At 35.4% G+C, this 19701-nt stretch overlaps 3 protein-coding genes across 3 annotated transcripts; 1 reads left to right on the top strand and 2 right to left on the bottom strand.

Annotated features, from left to right (window-relative positions):
- Positions 1-148: 148 nt before the first annotated feature.
- Positions 149-4878, top strand: LOC9300319. Its single transcript, XM_002865927.2, has 5 exons — positions 149-946; positions 1411-2287; positions 2510-3794; positions 3891-3977; positions 4074-4878. The coding sequence occupies exons 1-5, from the start codon at positions 421-423 to the stop codon at positions 4809-4811; spliced, it is 3513 nt and encodes a 1170-aa protein (XP_002865973.1). The 5' UTR covers positions 149-420; the 3' UTR covers positions 4812-4878.
- An 88-nt stretch (positions 4879-4966) lies between these two features.
- LOC9300318 (histone-lysine N-methyltransferase ATX5) lies at positions 4967-11480 on the bottom strand. Its single transcript, XM_002864196.2, has 23 exons — positions 10172-11480; positions 10042-10097; positions 9746-9959; positions 9529-9654; positions 9386-9454; positions 9225-9293; positions 9049-9140; positions 8865-8957; positions 8557-8692; positions 8348-8450; positions 8154-8253; positions 7734-7858; positions 7360-7505; positions 7104-7208; positions 6861-6925; positions 6560-6773; positions 6376-6462; positions 6224-6283; positions 6043-6132; positions 5870-5956; positions 5706-5780; positions 5510-5610; positions 4967-5423 (listed from the first exon to the last, which is right to left on the bottom strand). Exons 1-23 carry the CDS (start codon positions 11015-11017, stop codon positions 5333-5335), a joined length of 3150 nt encoding a protein of 1049 aa, XP_002864242.1. The 5' UTR covers positions 11018-11480; the 3' UTR covers positions 4967-5332.
- A 1866-nt stretch (positions 11481-13346) lies between these two features.
- On the bottom strand, positions 13347-15683 carry LOC9300317 (zinc finger protein CONSTANS-LIKE 14). The gene is given in 5 exon segments (XM_021012667.1): positions 13347-13710; positions 13795-13897; positions 13899-13924; positions 14081-14560; positions 15372-15683. Coding segments are annotated over 5 exon segments (792 nt in total). The 5' UTR covers positions 15477-15683; the 3' UTR covers positions 13347-13632.
- Positions 15684-19701: the final 4018 nt, after the last annotated feature.

Genomic DNA, 19701 nt, shown 5'->3' with positions numbered 1-19701 from the left:
AACCGAACCACTACTTTTAGTAAAAACCGGACGAAAGCAAAATCCGATCCGATAACCTGCGTGGCAAAAACCGTAATAAAACCCACGATAAGGATAATATAGTCATTAAACAAATTATCCCTTAGTCTTCCTCTTGTCTGAAAAAAACAGTTTCTCGTTTTCTTCAACATCGAAAGGGCATTAAGCCTCTCTCTATCTTCTCTATCTCTCCCGCTCCGTGGTTCTTTTGTAATTTTCTCAATTAAATCTCGCCGCCGGCTTTCGAATCGCCGGCGATCTAGATTCTTCAACCGCCGTGGAGTCTTTTTTTTAATTTGTAAATCCGCTGTAAGATTCAATCAATCAAAGTCTCTAAAAACCTCGATTTAGGGTTTGAAATCGAATTTTTGGGTTTTTAGCGATTGTTAGAGATTGTGGAAGATGCCAAGGAGTACGAGGCATAAATCGAGTAAGCATAAAGATGCGACGAAGGATTACTCTGATTCGGAGAAAGAGACGAGTTTGAAGGAGAAGAAGAGTAAAGAAGAGAGTAGTGCTAGTGTTAGGGTTTCCAAGGAATCTGGTTCTGGTGATAAACGAAAAGAGTATTATGATTCTGTTAATGGTGAGTATTATGAAGAGTATACTTCTTCTTCGTCGAAGCGTAGGAAAGGGAAGAGTGGTGAGAGTGGTAGTGATAGGTGGAATGGTAAGGATGATGAGAAAGGCGAGAGTTCGAAGAAGACCAAGGTTTCGAGTGAGAAGAGTAGGAAGAGAGATGAGGGAGATGGTGAGGAGACGAAGAAGAGTAGTGGTAAAAGTGATGGGAAGCATAGAGAGTCTAGTAGAAGGGAGAGTAAAGAGACTGATAAGGAGAAAGATAGGAAGTATAAAGATGGGAAAAGTGACAAGTTTTATGATGGTGATGATCATCATAAGTCTGCTAAGGCTGGTTCTGATAAAACTGGTAAGAGATTTTGACCTGATTTAAATGATTGATTCGTATTGGAACTTGAAAGTGGACACATTGGCTTTTAGTTACTGTTGTTTTGAAAGAATGTTCTTTTGGTTTAATGATTTGTTATTCCATGCCCATTGTTGGATTTGGAAATGAATCAAAGTTCTTGCTAGAAGAAGAACTTAGATGCCTTCTCCTAAGAATGGGGATCTAGCATATTTGTATGTATATAAGTATAGATTGTTGAAGTAGTTATTGTCATGTCACGTTTCTTCTATTCTACTTCCTTTTCGAAGATGGGTGGAGGTAGTGCTACTTTACTTGCTGTTATGTTCGAGGCTGCATTTAACTGGTTGACATGTATGTAAATTTGTAAACGTAGGTGTATTTGGTTAAAGATTGCTCACATTCAATTGAATAGTCTAGAAAGCTGAAAAAGGTTTTGCTAACTGTTCTCTTACTTTTGGATTCAGAATCAAAAGCTCAGGATCATGCAAGGAGTCCAGGTACAGAAAATTATACTGAGAAGAGATCAAGGCGTAAGAGGGAGGATCATGGTACTGGAGACAAGCACCAAGATAACAGTGATGATGTTGGCGACAGGCTTCTCACTTCTGGAGATGACTACATTAAAGATGGGAAACATAAGGGGGAGAAAAGCAGAGATAAATATCGGGAAGACAAAGAAGAAGACATCAAACAGAAAGGTGACAAGCAGAAAGATGACCGACCAACTAAAGAACATCCGAGGTCTGATGAAAAGCTCATCCGAGATGAAAGTAAAAAGAAATCTAAATTCCAGGATAATGACCATGGTCATGAGCCTGACAGTGAACTTGATGGATACCATGATCGTGAACGCAATCGGGACTATGATAGAGAAAGTGACCGAAATGAACGGGACCGCGAACGAGTTCGGGATCGGGATCGTGATTATGAGCGAGATAGGGACCGTGATCGAGATAGGGATCGAGAACGTGATCGCGATCGACGAGATTATGAGCATGATCGTTACCATGAACGGGATTGGGACCGTGATAGGAGTAGAGATCGTGACCGGGATCATGATAGGGACAGGACACATGACAGAGAAAAAGACCGTAGTCGTGACTATTATCATGATGGGAAACGAAGTAAAAGCGACCGTGAAAGGGATAATGATCGCGATGTGTCGCGTCTAGATGATCAAAGTGGTCGGTACAAGGATAGGAGGGACGGTAGGAGGTCTCCAGATTATCAGGATTATCAGGAGGTAACCATGGGCTCTAGGAGTAGCAGAGCAGAGCCTGATGGTGATATGACAAGATCAGAGCGTCAACTTTCCAGTTCGGTGGTTCAAGAAGAAAATGGGTATGATTTTTCCTTTAAGCAGTTTAGTGTTCTGGTTGGTGCTCTTTGTACTGGAAAACGTTCTGTGTGCTATCTTTGGAATTTAAATGTTTTCAGTTGTGGAGTTATTTATTCTAATGGAGATTTAGGCTGCTGCTTGAATTTCAGATTTTATATTTTGTGGTAAGCTTTTGAAGAAGATTGAAAGCTGAGATTGATCAAAATTTTGTTGTGGTGAAACAGGAATGTGCCAGACCAGATAACGAAAGTGGCTTCTTCTAGGGAGGCGGCTGAGCTGTCTGGAGGATCGGAGAGAGGTACAAGACATAAAGTTTCTGAGAAAACAGCAAATATGGAAGATGGTGTTTTGGGCGAGTTTCCGGCTGAAAGGTCTTCTGCCGCAAAGGCTTCACCCCGATCAATGGTTGAAAGATCTCCCTCTTCTACTAGTCTTGACCGGAGATACAACAATCGCGGTGGTCCAAGACGAAGTCTCGAGGTTGAAGAAACAGGTCATAGGAACAATGCTAGGGATTATTCAGCAACTGAGGAGGAAAGGCTTCTGGTAGATGAGACGTCCCAGGCAGAATTATCCTTTAACAATAAAGCCAACCAAAACAATTCTTCTTTCCCTCCACGACCTGAATCTAGGAGTAGCCCTAGAGTTGGCCCTCGAGAAGAAGATAACAGGGTCAATACTGGTGGACGTTATAAGAGAGGCGGCGTTGATGCGATGATGGCAAGAGGGCAAGGTAATATGTGGAGAGGTGTCCCAAGCTGGCCATCTCCACTTTCAAATGGATATATTCCATTTCAACACGTTCCACCTCATGGAGCTTTCCAAACTATGATGCCACAATTCCCATCTCCATCTCTCTTTGGGGTGAGGCCTTCAATGGAAATGAACCATCAGGGAATCCCTTACCATATACCTGACGCTGAGAGGTTCTCTGGTCACATGCGTCCACTGGGGTGGCAGAATATTATGGATGGCTCAGGCGCTTCCCACATGCATGGTTTTTTCGGGGATATGAGTAATAGTGTTTTCAGGGATGAATCAAACATGTATGGGGGCTCCGAGTGGGATCATAACAGGCGGATGAATGGTAGGGGCTGCGAATCTGGTGCAGATGAGTGGAAAAATCGAAATGGAGATGCGAGCATGGAAGTCTCATCAATGTCTGTCAAAGATGATAACTCAGCTCAGGTTGCTGATGATGAGTCTCTTGGCGGCCAAACAAGCCACTCTGATAATAACAGGGCAAAAAGTGTTGAAGCTGGGTCGAATCTAACATCTCCAGCAAAAGAACTGCATGCCAATTCTCCTAAAGAGATGGCGGAAGTTGCAGCTGAAGATCATGTTTCAGAAACAATTGATAACACTGAACGTTACTGCCGGCATTATCTCTCAAAGCTTGATGTATCGGCAGGACTTACTGATCCCGAGCTGCGTAAATGCATTAGCTTATTGATGGGTGAAGAACATATAACAATTGATGACGGTACTGCTGTGTTTGTAAATCTCAAGGTAAAATTCTCTATCCTCAGATATAGACATCAATCATTCTATTTGTGTGCAACCTTGAGACCTTTTTCTCATATCTCTGTATTCTTTTAATGACAGGAAGGTGGGAAGAGAGTGCCCAAAAGCAACAGTACTTCCTTGATGGCTCTTTCTCTGTTTCCATCTCAAAACAGTTCAGTGTTTCAGGTATTGCACTAAGACAAGGAAAATAAGATTCTTGTAGTACCTCCTGGCAATTCGAGACTTATCTCAATACAATAACCTGAGCTTTCCCACTTGCAGATAGCTATGGACTTCTACAAGGAGCAAAGATTTGAAATAAAGGGTCTTCCAAATGTCAAAAATCACGAGCCTCTTCAAGTGCCTCCTTCCAACTTGGTTAAAGTCGAAAACAATGATGATCTGAATGATGCAATGAAAGGAAATAGTTCCATTGAGACATCAGAAATTAAAGAAGTTGCGGATGTATCAGATACAGACACATCCCAAAAGGAACCGCAGAAGGTGTCGTCCAATGCTGGTGCCGAAATGGAGACAGAAACACAAGATGAAGGATCTTCGTCTCCCAATCCAGACAATTCACCTGAGGCTCTAAAAGCTGTGGCGTCAGATCACATTGAAGGTTATGAGGAAGCTGTGGCTTCAGACCACATTGAAGGTGATGAGCAAGAGGCAAAGCTAGATGATGGAGCTGGTGTAGAACAAACAATGGAGACAGCTCCTGAGCATGATGGCGTTCCAGAAGGTGATCCAGTTACCTTGACAGTATCTTCACCGGCTCTCGTGGCTATGGATGTTGATGAGCGGAAAGATTTGTCTGAAGACGAGAACATGGAAGAAGCAGAAGAGAAGAAGGAAGCTAATGATGGTGAGGACGCTGAAGCTGATGATGGTGATGGAGATGGAGATGGAAGTGTAGTTGTTGGGGATGTATCTCCGAAGGTAACAGAACCATTAGTTCATGAATCTGATGAGTCAGTAATAAGTCGGATACATCATTCACCACAAAGTACACATTAAGACATTTCTATAATTCCATCTCATTTCTGTTTTGTTTTTTTTTATAATCATTTTACTTCCAATGCAATTTTTTTTCTTTCTCAAAATCCATTGCTTCATATTCTTCTCCTGTTCCTTTTGTGCCATCTTTACTCATTTCGTGCCGAAAGAAATAATAAAAGAAAATAAACATTATAGAAACCAAAAATGCTTTGCATTGTCTTTCTTTTTTGCTCTTCTGATCTTTTGAGTAATTGAAACCCTAAAACCGATAAGGTTTGAAAATTAGCTATACAGAAATGGTAAATGTGAAAAAGGACTTAGTTACAACCCTCCCTCTAGTTCTATTACCTACAAAACAAACCCCCTGGAGCTTTGAAGAAGTGTCTTATTGAGAAGTTTCAACAGCTCTAAGCTCCATAAGCTTCCTATTCAAGTGTGGGGAGTATCAGGTTCTTGGGTTAGTAGTCATCGAGGACAAAACGATACTCGGCTTCTTCTTCTTCTTCTTCATGTGTGAGAGCAGCTACATAAAACTTTCTCTAATTCATGAATTTCCTGCAGTTAGGGGATTTACATAGACACGGCACCTTGAATTCGTCAGGCTCATCTGGATCAAACAAGTAATCATATCTGCAAAAACACACAACCATGTCATATTCAATGAATCAAAGGGTGATATATACTTTTAATTGTGTTTGAGAGAGTGATGTGTATACGTTAACTCCTCGCCAGAAGCTACAGTGGTCTTGGCAATCAGAACAATCCGACTTTCATCATCTCCTACACTCATAATCCTTGCATAGCAATTTGGCATACACTGCATCACACAGCACACCATTGGGGTTTTCGACTCAAAACTCTAAATCTGTTGGTAATCACTCAATTTATTTGTTTACTTGATGGATTACTTACCGAATGGTTTATTAGTCGAGCGATATTCCCTTTTTCTGTCGCATCCACCACTACTTCCTCACTGATCTTAAACAGCTGCAACAAATTTAAAACAATAAACTTTCAGAAATGTTTTCCTTCACCCATGTTAAGACTGTCGCAAGGAAATTTCGCTTTCAACTCACGTAGCAATCCTTCCCTTCCCTACGATATCTTGCTTCCCTTAAGTCCGCAATGATTCCTCTCACTTGTTCCCCACGGTATTCAAGAACCTGAAAAGAGATTACATTTCAACATTCTTCAACACACCAGAGGAAATCCAATCTTGAAAGAAGTATGCTATGATGGCTATGCTTACCATTTCTCCTTCTTGAATATTTCTTCTTGCAAAAAGGCCCCATCCATGTATCCCAGATCGACCAAAGCAGACCCGATCCATTTCTGTCCTCTGTCACAACACATGAAACTTGTAAAGATGTTATTACAACAAGATACAACTACATATTATAATCGCCTTCAGATATGCAAGGAATGCTTACCTGCAAGTGGTGAAGCCGTTCCCTGAACGAGGAAAATGATTTGGGCTCTTCTGCCACATGCTACACATTATATTCAACAAAATGACTCAGTCCCAAGTTGCCTATTCCAGGTGCATTATGCATACTGGCTCTACAGAAATATTATTTCTTACCCTGAATGCGTTCAAAGTTTGGATCGCTGCTGAAGGATGATGACGTGGTCCTCCTTTGTGGTGAGGAATACCTTCTTCTTTAGTCCTCTAAAAATCATAAACACCCACATAATAGATCAGTCTACTAAACAAAAAGGATTTAAATGTATACATACAGAGTTTTTTGAAGATTCAACAAAGATACCTTCTTGCTATTAACCGTTCTTTTATATAGTCGACAACGAGCAGAAGAAAATGGGTCAATTGGTATGGTATCCTCTGCGGCGGACTCTTCAACTTCTTCTCTGTTTGCTAAAATAAGCCTCGAACCTGTTTTCTTTTTATTTTGAACAAGACTTTTCGCAGAAAAGACCCCTGAAGGCGTTTGTATTATTAATACAGTATCTGGATTCGGAGCCCTACACCAAAAAGAACAGAGAACACAAAATTCATTACCCAAAATCTGATGGAAAAGATTTTGCAAGCAAGGTATTGAGAACATTTACCTGTGATAAGAACAATACGACACCATCTTTGTTATCTGTCGACCATTTTTCTCCAAGCAGTGCAACTACAGTCAAAAAGTGCATATGTTACCAAAAAAAAGTTAAGATTGAACATAGTTTACAAAATACCAGTTCAAATACAAAAATGTTACAAAAATTTGATTCCGTACTGGTCAAATGCGGAAGTTAGATAATAAAGAACTTAGTATGGAACGAGGATAAATCAGAAATAATATGGCTTACCTCCATTCTATACCCAGCTCGGGAAGCACACATGGCATGATAATACGTAGAGCACTTGCAACACTGAGTGCATGAGCCATGTATTTGCTTGCATATTACACAAATCTGGAATATATCAAAAAGAGGAAGGTTTTCTGGCTTTTTAGTTTTGCACATAGTGAAAGTTCCCAAAAGGTTAGGAACAAGGAACTGCAGGAGCTAATCAGAATATCGCGATAGGCCGAATATGAGATCCAGGAATCAGGTATGTATGTACCTTCACAAAATTACTTGATGGAATACTCAAAATCCCCAAAGCTGGTTCCATTTTTTCTTCACTTGCAAAACATACTTCAGGCTGAAACCAAGCACATGTTACGTGAACCCACAGCGTCTCCACATCAGTTGGCTTCAATGCACCTCCTATTTATCAGTACACGAAAATTGGCAAATTTAGTTGATGGGCACAATTGCGAAATTCTTGATAAAACTATAAGATTCGAGGGGATTGGATAGCTATATAAGCTCTAGGTGCCACAAGGAAAATCAATCACTACGGTGAAATACACCTTTTACTGACTGCAGTAGTTGTTAGTAAAATAAGACAAGACTATACGCTTAACTAAATAAGAAACACCACAAAAGACATGCCTTTTACAGGACAGAGGCAACACTCTCGTTTGATCTCAGGTGTCTCGCAGGCTTTGCAGACCCATGATGTGAAATCACGAACGTTTCTCGTCCCATAGCATTCCTGATGAACTGCGATTTGACATCTGAGGAGAAAAGGGAACAGAAGACTTAATATTCAATGATACCAGAATATGCTTCACAAGTCAGATATTTTTCCACTAAAATATTCCAAGAAAGCAACTATCGTTTTTATCTGAATAACAATAGCAAGAAACTTCAATATTATAAGAACTGTCTCGTGATCCAAAGATTGAAGATAATGCAAACGTCAAATCAAGCTATCACAAAGGTTTACTCTATGCACAAAATAATGCTTTTCAATCAGAATCTATGATTTTTCGAAACGTTTTAGAGAAACTACGCATTTTAGAACAGCACCTGTTGCAGATAATGATCTTGTTGTAGTCCCAATCTTCAACCCATCTGCAAACTGCACATCGCTCGGTTGTCCACTTCACGTTGACCGGCTCATACTTTTCTGCCAATAGTGAAAAAAAAACAAGCCAGCATAAGCAGCATGCAACGCAACAGAAATTCTTTGGATATGTTCTGGGATCCGAATTGCTTAATACCTCTAAGAAAGGAAAGCAACCTCTGCTTTCTCTGCTTTATAGAGGGTCGTTTAGGAGGTTTTGCTGCAGTAGCATTTGCGTGGAACTCTGCTAATTTCATCATCTACAGTGTGAAGGAATATGCCATTCAAACTTTTTGTAACTGATGGGAGAAATTTAAAAGAAGGAGATCATATTCCTAAAGAGGAAATAAGAAAATTTCTACAAACCCATTCTTCTAGCGGCAGCTTGGAGCTTTTAACTTTAACACTAGTTCTCCAATTTTTTGCTTTTGAACCAGTATGCCTTTCCCATTCACTAAGTGCTTTCCTTTCAGGTCCACAAGATCCACACTTACATACGACTCTGTAAATAAACCAAACGGAGTAAGAATACTCTATAAATCATTCAACATAGATAGCTAAAACTCTGGATTAGGTAGAGATTAAAAGGTGGTTGCTTTGCCCAGTTCTAGAGTGATTACGAGGCAAGAAAAGTGAAAACAATGTGAAATAGAGATCACATGGTGACGACTTACAAATGAAGGCTTGGAAAATATATGCCTTCTACTCCAGAGCATACAACAATAACTTTATCAGGAAGCACCATTGGGGCATTGTTTTTACCAAGTCTATACCAGAAAAATCTCAAATTGAATATGGTTTTCACAATTCAATTGTTAGTAAGAATAAACAATAACAGTTGGAGGAAAGAAAATCTACTTGGATTTTGAGTCTTGTTTTTCTGAATCTGATAACTCAAAGTTAAATTTTGTTCTGCATGTGGGACAATAGTAATCTGTTTCCCCCAAATCCTTCAGATAACAAATGAAATTGATCTCAATACATGAAAGTAAGTGCGAATGATAACCTTGAAAAAGAGCAACATGAACATGTACCTTAAAATGCTTATGTGATATTTGATCACACGCTGAGTGAATCCAGACTTTACACCCATCACAACGCACCTTATTCACAATATGTAATTAAACGGTAAAATTGCAAGAACACATTAGCTGATTCTACCCTACAAATATAACATAAATTGTATGCTTTTTACCCAGCTCTGACTATCCAAATGATTCCATATCTTCTTGCATATCCCACAAACCTGTTTCGGTTTTGTCAGCTGCAATGATAAAATTAGTTGAGTTAATCGAATTGAAACTGAACAAGAAGGAGCATAGCAAAACCTTTACATACCCTTGAACAAAGTTTACACAATAATTGATCTCCGGGAATCAGAGCTTTCATTTTCTGTGCCATCTTTAAAGAAAGAATCATTCCACATCCTACACAGGCTCTTGGATTTCTGTATTTCTTCATGTCCTGCAAATATATAAACTTAATTTCTATAACCATCAAGGAATAATAAACTCTACATGCTCAAAAAGGAAACCCCAAGCAAAGAGAAAGTTGCCTGGTTTGGAGCAACGTGATCAAGATATTGGCTCGAGCCTGCAGCTTCTTCAATCCATCTGTAGACAGAATCATCAAAACTCTGGTTACCTGCGGCCAAGTGAATATCCTGCATCAGCTTTTCTGTGAACCCTTGGTCTGCCAAAAGAGCTTCTTCAAGTGCCATCTGAAATTCCCTAGGGTTGCATCCACGCAGTTCAGACTGTTCTTGAAACCTAAATAACAACAAACTATTAAGCAAAATATCCACATATAAATCAAAAACAATTATTTCGTAAGATTCTAGCATCAACTCACCTGTCTACATAATCCACAAATGGGAAAATCATCCCTCTTCTAACCCATGCATAATCCTGCTTACATAATCAAGTTAGCCAACCAAACAGCTTTTAGAATCACACAAGAAGACAACATTATACACACATACCCTTTCGTTCTCTGTCCCAGAGTGACCAAAGAACATAACACAGGCTGCATCAGGTATACAAGAACGCAAAACAAGCTCGGGCGCTTGCGTCATTGGATCAATAACAATAGCCGGCCAAAACGGCTCTTTCCTCCCAGATTTACCCCAAACCAAATCACCCGAATAAAAATCCTCGGGCCCATAAACACCCTCTTTCTTAGGACGAGGCTCATCATCTACATAACGCTGCTCCTGAAGAGAAGCAAGTGAAGTCCGTGAACTCATCATATGCTTCTTCATCTCATAGCTATTTCCATATCTACCAATCTCTTCACATTTATCCTCATCATCTCTCTCTTCACACAATGCACTACTACTATACTTATAGTTCCTAGGAGTAAATTTAGCTTTGACTTTCTCCTTCCTGCATGCTTCTTCTTCAATCTCTCCCTCGCGTTCTTCGCCACTACTTTTACTATCTTTCCTCCAATTCTCAATAACCGAGTCATTAAACCGTGAAGGAAGCACCTGAACTCTTCCTCTAGATGTCCTCACAAGCGGTGGCCGTGAAACCTCACCCATCCTATCTCTCCCACGTTGGCTAGTATCAGCAACTAATCTCTTTGACTTTATCTCCTCCTCCACCTCCACCACCTCAACTTCCTTACACAAAGAAACAGAGAATCCATTCTTACCCGGAACTATCCCAACACCAATCTCATCAAGAAGATTAAGAGGATAATAGTAATCACCACCACCATTGAAGTTGACCTTTCTCTTCTTCTTAGCTCTATCATCTTCTTCATTAGTCGAGTTACATCGTTTCAAACTCGACATTCGAGTTTTCAATTTCCGTTTGATTATCATATCTTCTGATTCGAATTACCAATCACTGCATCACAGATGTTTCACTGATTTTCATCAACCCAACTATAAAAAACAAACCTTTTTTTTCAATTCCACAAACCCTAATCTTTCCCCAATTCTCGAAAAAGCTCAAGTCTTTCAACGAACATAAACCAGATAATCCTCTGTTGGGTTTGACCCACTATCGAAGTCACAGAATTGCAGAAGAAATTTTGTTTCTTTTGAAAAAATTTACCCAAAAACAGGAAAGAACAGAGATAGAGAGAAAGAGATCTGTTTCGGAAAAATCCTAACTTTATTTTTTTCTTGCTCTCTGTCTTTCTTTAAATTATAAGAAACCCAGAATAAAAACAAAATGCGTACTTTGTTTTTGATTTGGATAAGGAAAAAACAGAATGCTGAATTTTGTTTAATCCAAAGACGAAAACTTTTTTTTTTTTGGTTGCTTCGGTGAGTGAAATTTTAGAGAGAGAGAGCGTGACAGAGAGTATTAAGAGAGAGAGAAGACGACGACGAGAAGAGAGAGAGAAGAGAAATAAAAAAAATTAAAAAAGATTGGTTTGGTTATCGGACGTGTGCACATTACCGGAGAATGATGTGAATTGGCTAACTTGCGCCAATGTTTTTCTTCTTCTTCTTCGTTTCTTGTCTTCTGGTTTAACGTTTTTAGACCAATTCTCTCCTTCATGTTTTTTGTTTCTTTCATTTTCAAAATCGAACTTTGTTTCTGTTTTTTAAAGCTAATAATAAGCTCCAAGAACCATGGAACTTGGGACTGGAAGTTACATGGTACGATTACGACACTGTGCACGCGAGCTCTTTTGTGTGTTGTTTGGTCATTCATAACTCTTTATTTATTTATTTCATTCACTTGCTTTTAAAGGTTACTTCTCGTTTTCTTAATAAAATTGTGAAAAGAAGTCGACTTTTTTGGTAGGTACAGATTTATTTTTGTTTTTCGTTGGAAATCCATGACTTGAGTAAAAGAAATTCTGGGATTGTTAATATATATTGAATACTTAGAGGTTGAGAAAAGAAAAAAAAATTACAATAAAATCGATAAAATATAGTATATAAGAGTAGTTTGAAAACACCAAAAGAATGCCTTTTTTTTTTGAATGGGGAAATTGATGTGTCAATGTGTTCACTGCATTTTTATGTATAGCGTAAAAGCACTTAAAACAGTTACACCAATAATATTGCTAAAAGTAGTTATTGAGCAAGAAACATGTGCAACTTTTTAATAAAAACAAGAAGGAGACCAAATGAGTAAGTAACTTGTCCCGGTTTCTCTGCGATGATCAACAGGGTTAGATCCGATTTGATTTTTCCGGCGAGTTTCCGATTTACCATTTTTGTTACTGGATTTCATGAGTAGAGAAGTTTGAGAAAAGGAACATTTTCTATTACATTATTGTCCAAGGCATCATAGAATTGATCTTCCACATACATTACATGAAAGCTGAAACTCTCGCCTCTTTTGTAAAATTTGACATCAATCATTGAAAACTCATTATCTCAGGAAACATCAAGGTTGTTCGCGGTATCATTTAGTTATCTTTCGACTCGGAGTCGAATGTTATCATTGGTCCATACATTCGAGCTGAGGGGATCCTAAGAAGAATTCATAATGCATAGGAGACCGAGCTGGTTTCTCTAAGGATGAATGTCGAAAAACGGGTTTGATCATAAGCTAGGGAAGCAGTGCCGGCTCAACATTTTTATGGGTCCTAGGGCAAAAAAAAATTTTGAACTCTTAGAAATTTTTTTTTAATGTTTTTTGCTGTAAAAAAATTTTCTATGCTATTTTTGTTAAAAATATTAATTACTAATACTAAAAACAATAAATAAAAAATTTTATAGACCTTTCTAAATTTTATTTTTATGTTATAATCTAATTTTTTAATATTTTTTAAAAAATATTTTAGAAAATGGATCCCTAAATTATTGGACTACGGGATTGGACTCCTGGCCGTCGCACCGCCCGCCCACCCATCTGAGCCGGCACCGTAGGGAAGCACCATTTTTTATTTGGTGAATGTATTGCTTCGTTCCACATGACGTCCTATGGTTGGCCACATAGCAAATCATAGAAACAAAAATCATTATGGACAAACCAGCAATTACATGACATGATGTTTCAGCATCCAAATACTTTTATTGATTGCTAGCGTTTTAACATTGAGAACTATAGTGTCAAAAAGATGAAAAAGGTAAAATGAAAATGCAATATGTGAAATCTGTTACAAAGACTGAAATCTAACTTGTTGCAGTGCTTACAAGCAAAGAAACATCAAACACCTTTTTTTTTATATCACATGATCTAGTATTTATAAATATATATGTAGAATTATAGAATATATCTACATCTCTCACCACCGGTACACTACAATAATACAAACATTTTTTAGCTACAATTTCTTTTCTTAAAAGCTTATTTAGAGAAACCCTTTATATACAAAAACTAATTGGATGCTTATAAGATTTTAAAGTTTTATACATAGATTATAAAACAAAACTAGTTTCCAATGAGATGGGGCTTTATATCCTTATTCTTCTTCTAGTTTCTTCCTTTTGCTTAGTCTCCTCCTTTTGAGCTCTTTTTTTGAACCATTCTATTTCCTCTCCTCTGTTTTCGCAAACCTTCCTCGGACTCTAGGTTGGCTATCTGCAAGAGCTTTCCTGCAAGCATACTGAAACCAAACCAAACAACATTTAGATGATCTTCAAGTGCTTGTTTTTGAGCTAAAATGACTTCAAGTGTTTTGTTTGTATACCTTAATTTTACGCCCGAAATTTCGTCTGCTCTTCTTGTTCTTGTATCGAGAAAGCTTCTCACGGCGATCCTCTGAAGTACAGCTCACAATAATCCTATCCATGAAGATGGACAAGACCTGTCCTTAGTTTCTGCTATCCAAAAACAAAAAAAAGAGATACTCAAATCCACAATTTATATTCATCTCAAGAGTCTAAAAAGGATACAACTTACTCAAATTCTAGATGATACAGAATCGCGCAAAACTTTCATTTCAGATCAATGTTTTATGTTTTTTAATGTCAAACCTGTATGTCGCCTTCACTAAAGGCTCTTCGCATCCCATAACCAAAATCGAAATCAGGGAAATTCTGAATCATTACAGTCTCTTGCTGTGCATGTGACCAATCCATAGAGCTCAAATTCCCCGAGCTAACGCTCTTCTGCATATCTTGGTTCTCATTGATTGTCGTCACAACAGAGATGTTCTTGATGTCTAAAACATCAGAGAATGGAGACTCCATAGCTGATTTCATCATAAGATCTTGCTCACACTCATAAAAAGCTTTGTCAAGAAGCTGTTGACCACTCTGCAATGAACCAAGATCAGGAAGCTCACAAAGACCTTGCGAAGTGTCTTCACCACAAGAGATCATAGTCAAAGCAGCAGAGAGTGGATCAACAGGTAAGATTTGTTCTTCAAGAATTGGATCAGGAGCTTTAAAAAGATCACCTTCTTCTCCAATATGATACTCAGATATGTTTGATGACTCAACAAAAGTGTTGTTCTGCAAAAAAGGACAATCAAAAGTAACATCGAATCAATAAGACCACACAAGACAGAACATAGTTCGAGACATTCAGACAGTGAAACACAAATCTTTTTTGTTGAGTGGATTCGTTCAAAAAAGGGTAAGAGAAAAAAGAATCTTTTTTCTTTCTTCAGTGGAGGATTGATTTTGAGAAGAAAGAGCCAATTAAAACAACACAAAACCAATTCTCTAGTTTTAAGAAGTAATTTAAATCAGAACAAAACAAGTCTTGAAGAGCACGGAACCTCATGTTACAGAATTCATGGAATCTCATGTGAAATAAAGAGTAATTCCCATTATCAAAAATCAAAACCCACAAACAAAAAAAGAGACTTTCTTTAGTTTCCCTAGAAAACTCCCTTTTTTCAATGGAAAAGAAAAATCTGGCTTTTTTGCAGCAGTAAAAAAAGATTCCATTTTTATTCCTTTTAAACAAACCTAATTTTTTCTTACTCAACTTTCTCAGCAGCCAAAAACACATTTTGGTAAGGTCAGCGAAACCAAAATATCTCATCAAGTGGCTACAAAATTTACACCAGAAAAACAAATAAGCCACTTAACACTTAGCACCACAAAACTTTTAGGAAAATTTACTTCACTAGTAGACAAATTACTTCACAAGGAAAAAAGAAACAAAAAAACTATCAGAATCTTTAACCAAAAACTAGAAAGTGAGTTTTAAAGTAAGTAAAAAAAAAAACCTATCTAAAGTAAAGAAGAAGAAGAAAGATCTGTAATCAAATGCAGTGAATAGAAAAAAAAAACAGAATTGAAAGCAAAATCAGACCATTTCATCGGAGAGTTTGTATGATTTGAAGAGGTCTTCGAATTGTTGAATATCTGGGGAACAGTTTTGCATGTAACGGAGCATTAATCCAGAATCTTGATACATTTTGAGTTCTTGGTCTTTCTGAGAGAAATTCTTGGAAGTAGGAAACGAGTTTTTAGAGAAGAAGAGAACATAAAGAAAGCCAAAAAGAAAAACAGAGGCCAAGTTGTGAATTTGAGAGGAAAACCCTGAGGGAAAAAGTTTGGTACTTAGCTCTCCTCTTGCCTTTTTATGAAAGAGAGAGAGCTCTTTAACAATTTTTTTTTTGTTTTGGGGGTACTGTGGACACGATAGAGTAAAAAGCCCATAAGGCCATTACTATTATTTAATAAAAAAAAGTTTATTTATTTATTTATTTCAACATATAAAAATAGAGATGGTATAAAAAAAAGATATAAAGGAAAAAAAAAAGAGAAATTGTTAAAAATGCCCTTTTTCAATACCCTTTTCAAAAATGCCCCTTTTTAGAGTTCATTTTTAAGTTTGCCTTCTTTTAATTTTTAATGACCATTTTACTCTTATTTGAAACAAAATTAGGTCCACAAAATACAAAATATTTTTGGCGAGAAAAGTGATCCCGCAATTTTCCCGCCAAAACACTTGTAAAAACCTTTAAAATACCTTGTAAAATTTTCCCGTAAAAATTTTTCTCGCCAAAAAATTTTTTTTGCGGGAAAAGTGATTCCGCAATTTTTTTGGCAAAATTTTTTTGGCGGGAAAATTTTTGGCGGAAAAAATTTACAAGGTATTTTAAAGGTTTTACGGAGTATTTACAAGTGTTTTGTAAGGTTTTACAATGTATTTTAAAAGGTTTTACAAGGTACTTATAAGGTTTTATAAGGAATTTATAACTTGTAAAACCTTATAAAAAATTTGTAAAACCTTATAACTTGTAAAATCTTATAATATCTTATAAATACCTTATAAATACGTTGTAAAACTTTTTAAAATACATTGTAAAACCTTATAAATACCCGTAAAAAACCTTAAATTTCCTTGTAAATTTTTCCCGCCAAAAATTTTTACCGCCAAAAATTTACCGCCAAAAAAATTGCGGAATCACTTTTCCCGCAAAAAAAATTTTTGGCGGGAAAATTTTTTGGCGGGAAAAAATTTTACGGGAAAATTTTACAAGGTATTTTAAAGGTTTTATAAGTTTTTACAAGTGTTTTGGCGGGAAAAATTACGGGATCACTTTTTCCGCCAAAAAATATTTTGTATTTTATGGACCTAATTTTGTTATATTTCTTTATATATTTGTGATATCTTTTATTAAAAGAAGGGTAATTTAGTTATTTTGTACATAAAAGGGGTATTTTTAAAAATGGACAGCCAAATGGAGCATTTTTGAAAAGGGGTATTGAAAAAGAGGCATTTTGTGAGTCTCCCAAAAAAAATGTTCACCTACACATATGAATTGCCTTTTGTTGTGTATTCAATAATTTAGTTTATTTTTTATTTTTATTTTTATATATAAGTTGCACCGACTAGAACTTTAGCATAATAGTTGGTTGTGTTAATGTCGTATATATTTCAAATTTGCGTATTGTATGTTTGGGGGAAAAATAGATCTGAACATTTGAACATTTTAATTTTGCGTAAATTAGTTAAAATATCAGTGAACTTACAAAATTCATAATTTTTCCTATAAATGATTAATTTTTTCCTCATATTTTAATATATATAAATGGCTAAAAGTGGTAAAAATATATTAAAGATAAGAATACGAACAAAAAAATCCAATTAATCTCTGATTGATTTACTAGGAGGAGTTAGACCATGTTTGAATGCCAGATTTACTGCCTAACTAATTTTAGAAATTTGAACATTAGTTGTGGTTGACAAAAAAAAAAAAAAAAACATTAGTTGTATTTTCATATTTTCATCAAGAATAATAGTTTTGGTATTGTATTTGTATTGCTTCCAACTATTAATGTTCTGTCCTCATCTAAAATAGGAATCACTTTTTAATATGAAATTTGCAAGGTGTTTCTATCAACTAATGGTTATTCACAAGGGATTAAGAACCAAAATGAAGACAGTTGAAATTTTATCAAAGTTTTGATATTTTGATCTGATTTGAATTTTGATTTATTTATTTTTTATAAGGAATAAAAGTTATATATGGACAATATGTAAGCATGCAATTAGAACAGGTGCATGAGCATGACGACTTGCAAGGAAAATCCATTAAAGTGTCTTGTTTATATTTATAATTTTTTTATCACATGTCTTTTTATATATTCCATTGTTTCAATCATATGGTTTCTTTTCTTTTTAGCAAAAACACTGTTACAACTGTATAATATTCTTTGATGAAAAAAAAAAAAAAAAAACTGTACAATATACTCTCACACACGCTTACGTATTTACTTGCCAACAGCATAAACTTTTGAAGTTTAAAAATTTTATTGAAAGAAAATGACTGTAGTGAACAAAATAGGGTTTTGAAATTGACAAAAATAAATTAAAAATGAAATAAAAAATCATGCCTTAAATTACGATTTTCAGAATCGACAAAAAATTAAAAAAAATTATAGATGACATGCCATCTGTAATTAATATATAGCTACAAATATTATCTCCTTAAGTCCATTATTTCCAATAAATATAAATTTAATACCAAAGTTTGGCGTTAGATATTCTTACAATTACATCATTTCAAGAATCTAATTCAATCTAGATACAATACAAATAGTGATAAAAAGACAAAAGAATGATAATAAACCATATGAGATTGGGATGGATAAGAACTGCCAAGTTGAAATTAACATTAAACAAGAGACTGATGTTGATTAGGTTAGATTTTTGTCAATCTTTGTTTTGCTTTTATTTTGGGATTATTAAGACTTTAAAAAGTGTTTCCTTTCATAAACTAAGCAATAAGAGAGGATTATATATTATTAAAAGAGTTAATCCCTTAATTAATGTATTATGGTAGTACGGCTGCAACTTGTAGTAGCTGACTATTTACACAAATATACGAAGCACATGTTCGTGTGGCTCCTACATGGCTCTGTTCCTCTCCCACTTCCCCATTTTACTCTTTTTTTTTTTTTTCTCCACCCCATTTTACTCTTCCACTCTCAAATAAACAATAAAATATTGTAGCAAAAACAAAATAATACAAATTTATTGGTCATTTTTTTAAACGTGTGAAATAATTTAAAAAATCGTTGTTGCATATTTGATCACTTAACATCAATTTGTATGGATTACCTAAGTCTGCAAAAGTTTAGGTTTTGTCTCCTTTTATTAAGTTTCTTTTGTTTGGATCTTTCGTCCTCCTGTTCTTTTTAATTTCTTGTTGTAATAGTTTTGTATTTGATTCTTTGTAAACTTTCTGTTTTATATAAGAAAACCCTTTAACAAAAAAAAAAAATAACATCAATTTGTATGAAGGGTATGGTATGTACTTCACACAATTACGTTTTCAAAACGTGAATATATCATTCAAACCTGTTAGATGTAACAATTATGTGATCGGCTATAGATTCCGACGGATAATATTTAAAACCATGTGAAGATAAGAAGTCCATTTTTTTTACTAAACTTCCATTTTATAACCAATTGAAAGTGAGTTAATTCACTATATTAAATTCTTTACGCTTTTTGAAATAAAGTTCTTAATAAATTTAACTGAAAATTACCTAGTTTGACTCAAATTTAGAGAAAAATAACTAGATTAACACCCAAATATTGTGGTTTACTAGAATAACACAAATTTTGTGTTAAAAGACCAAATACTCATTTTATTTCCAGTTCTATTCAAATAAAATAATTAAATTAAACAGAAAATTAAAAAATACAAAAAAAAAATTATAAAACCAAAAAACGAAAATTGAAAAAAAAAAACAAAAAATACAAATGAAAATATATATAAATTGAAAAAAATAAAATAAAAAAATAAAAAATAAAAAACTAAAAAGATATAAAACCAAAAAACGAAAATTGAAAAAAAAAACAAAAAATACAAATGAAAAATATATATAAATTGAAAAAAATAAAAAATAAAAAACAAAAAGAAAACAACTACCCATTTTATTTTCAATTCAATTAAAATAAAATAATTAACATATAATAACTAAATTAAATAAAAAAATTAGAAAAAAAATTACAAAGCGACAAAAAAAATAAAATGAAAAAAAATACATAACAAAAAAAATAAAACAAAAAAAATCCCACAAAAAATTAAAAAGAAAAAATATATAAAAACGGAGGAAAAATTGTCTTTATCATATATTATCAAGGGTAGTAGCCACACGGGCCACCTTATTATAAATAAGTC

This window comes from Arabidopsis lyrata, assembly GCF_000004255.2.
Source record: "Arabidopsis lyrata subsp. lyrata unplaced genomic scaffold ARALYscaffold_8, whole genome shotgun sequence".
NCBI lineage: Eukaryota > Viridiplantae > Streptophyta > Magnoliopsida > Brassicales > Brassicaceae > Arabidopsis > Arabidopsis lyrata.
This window is presented reverse-complemented; position numbering and strand designations above follow the sequence as displayed.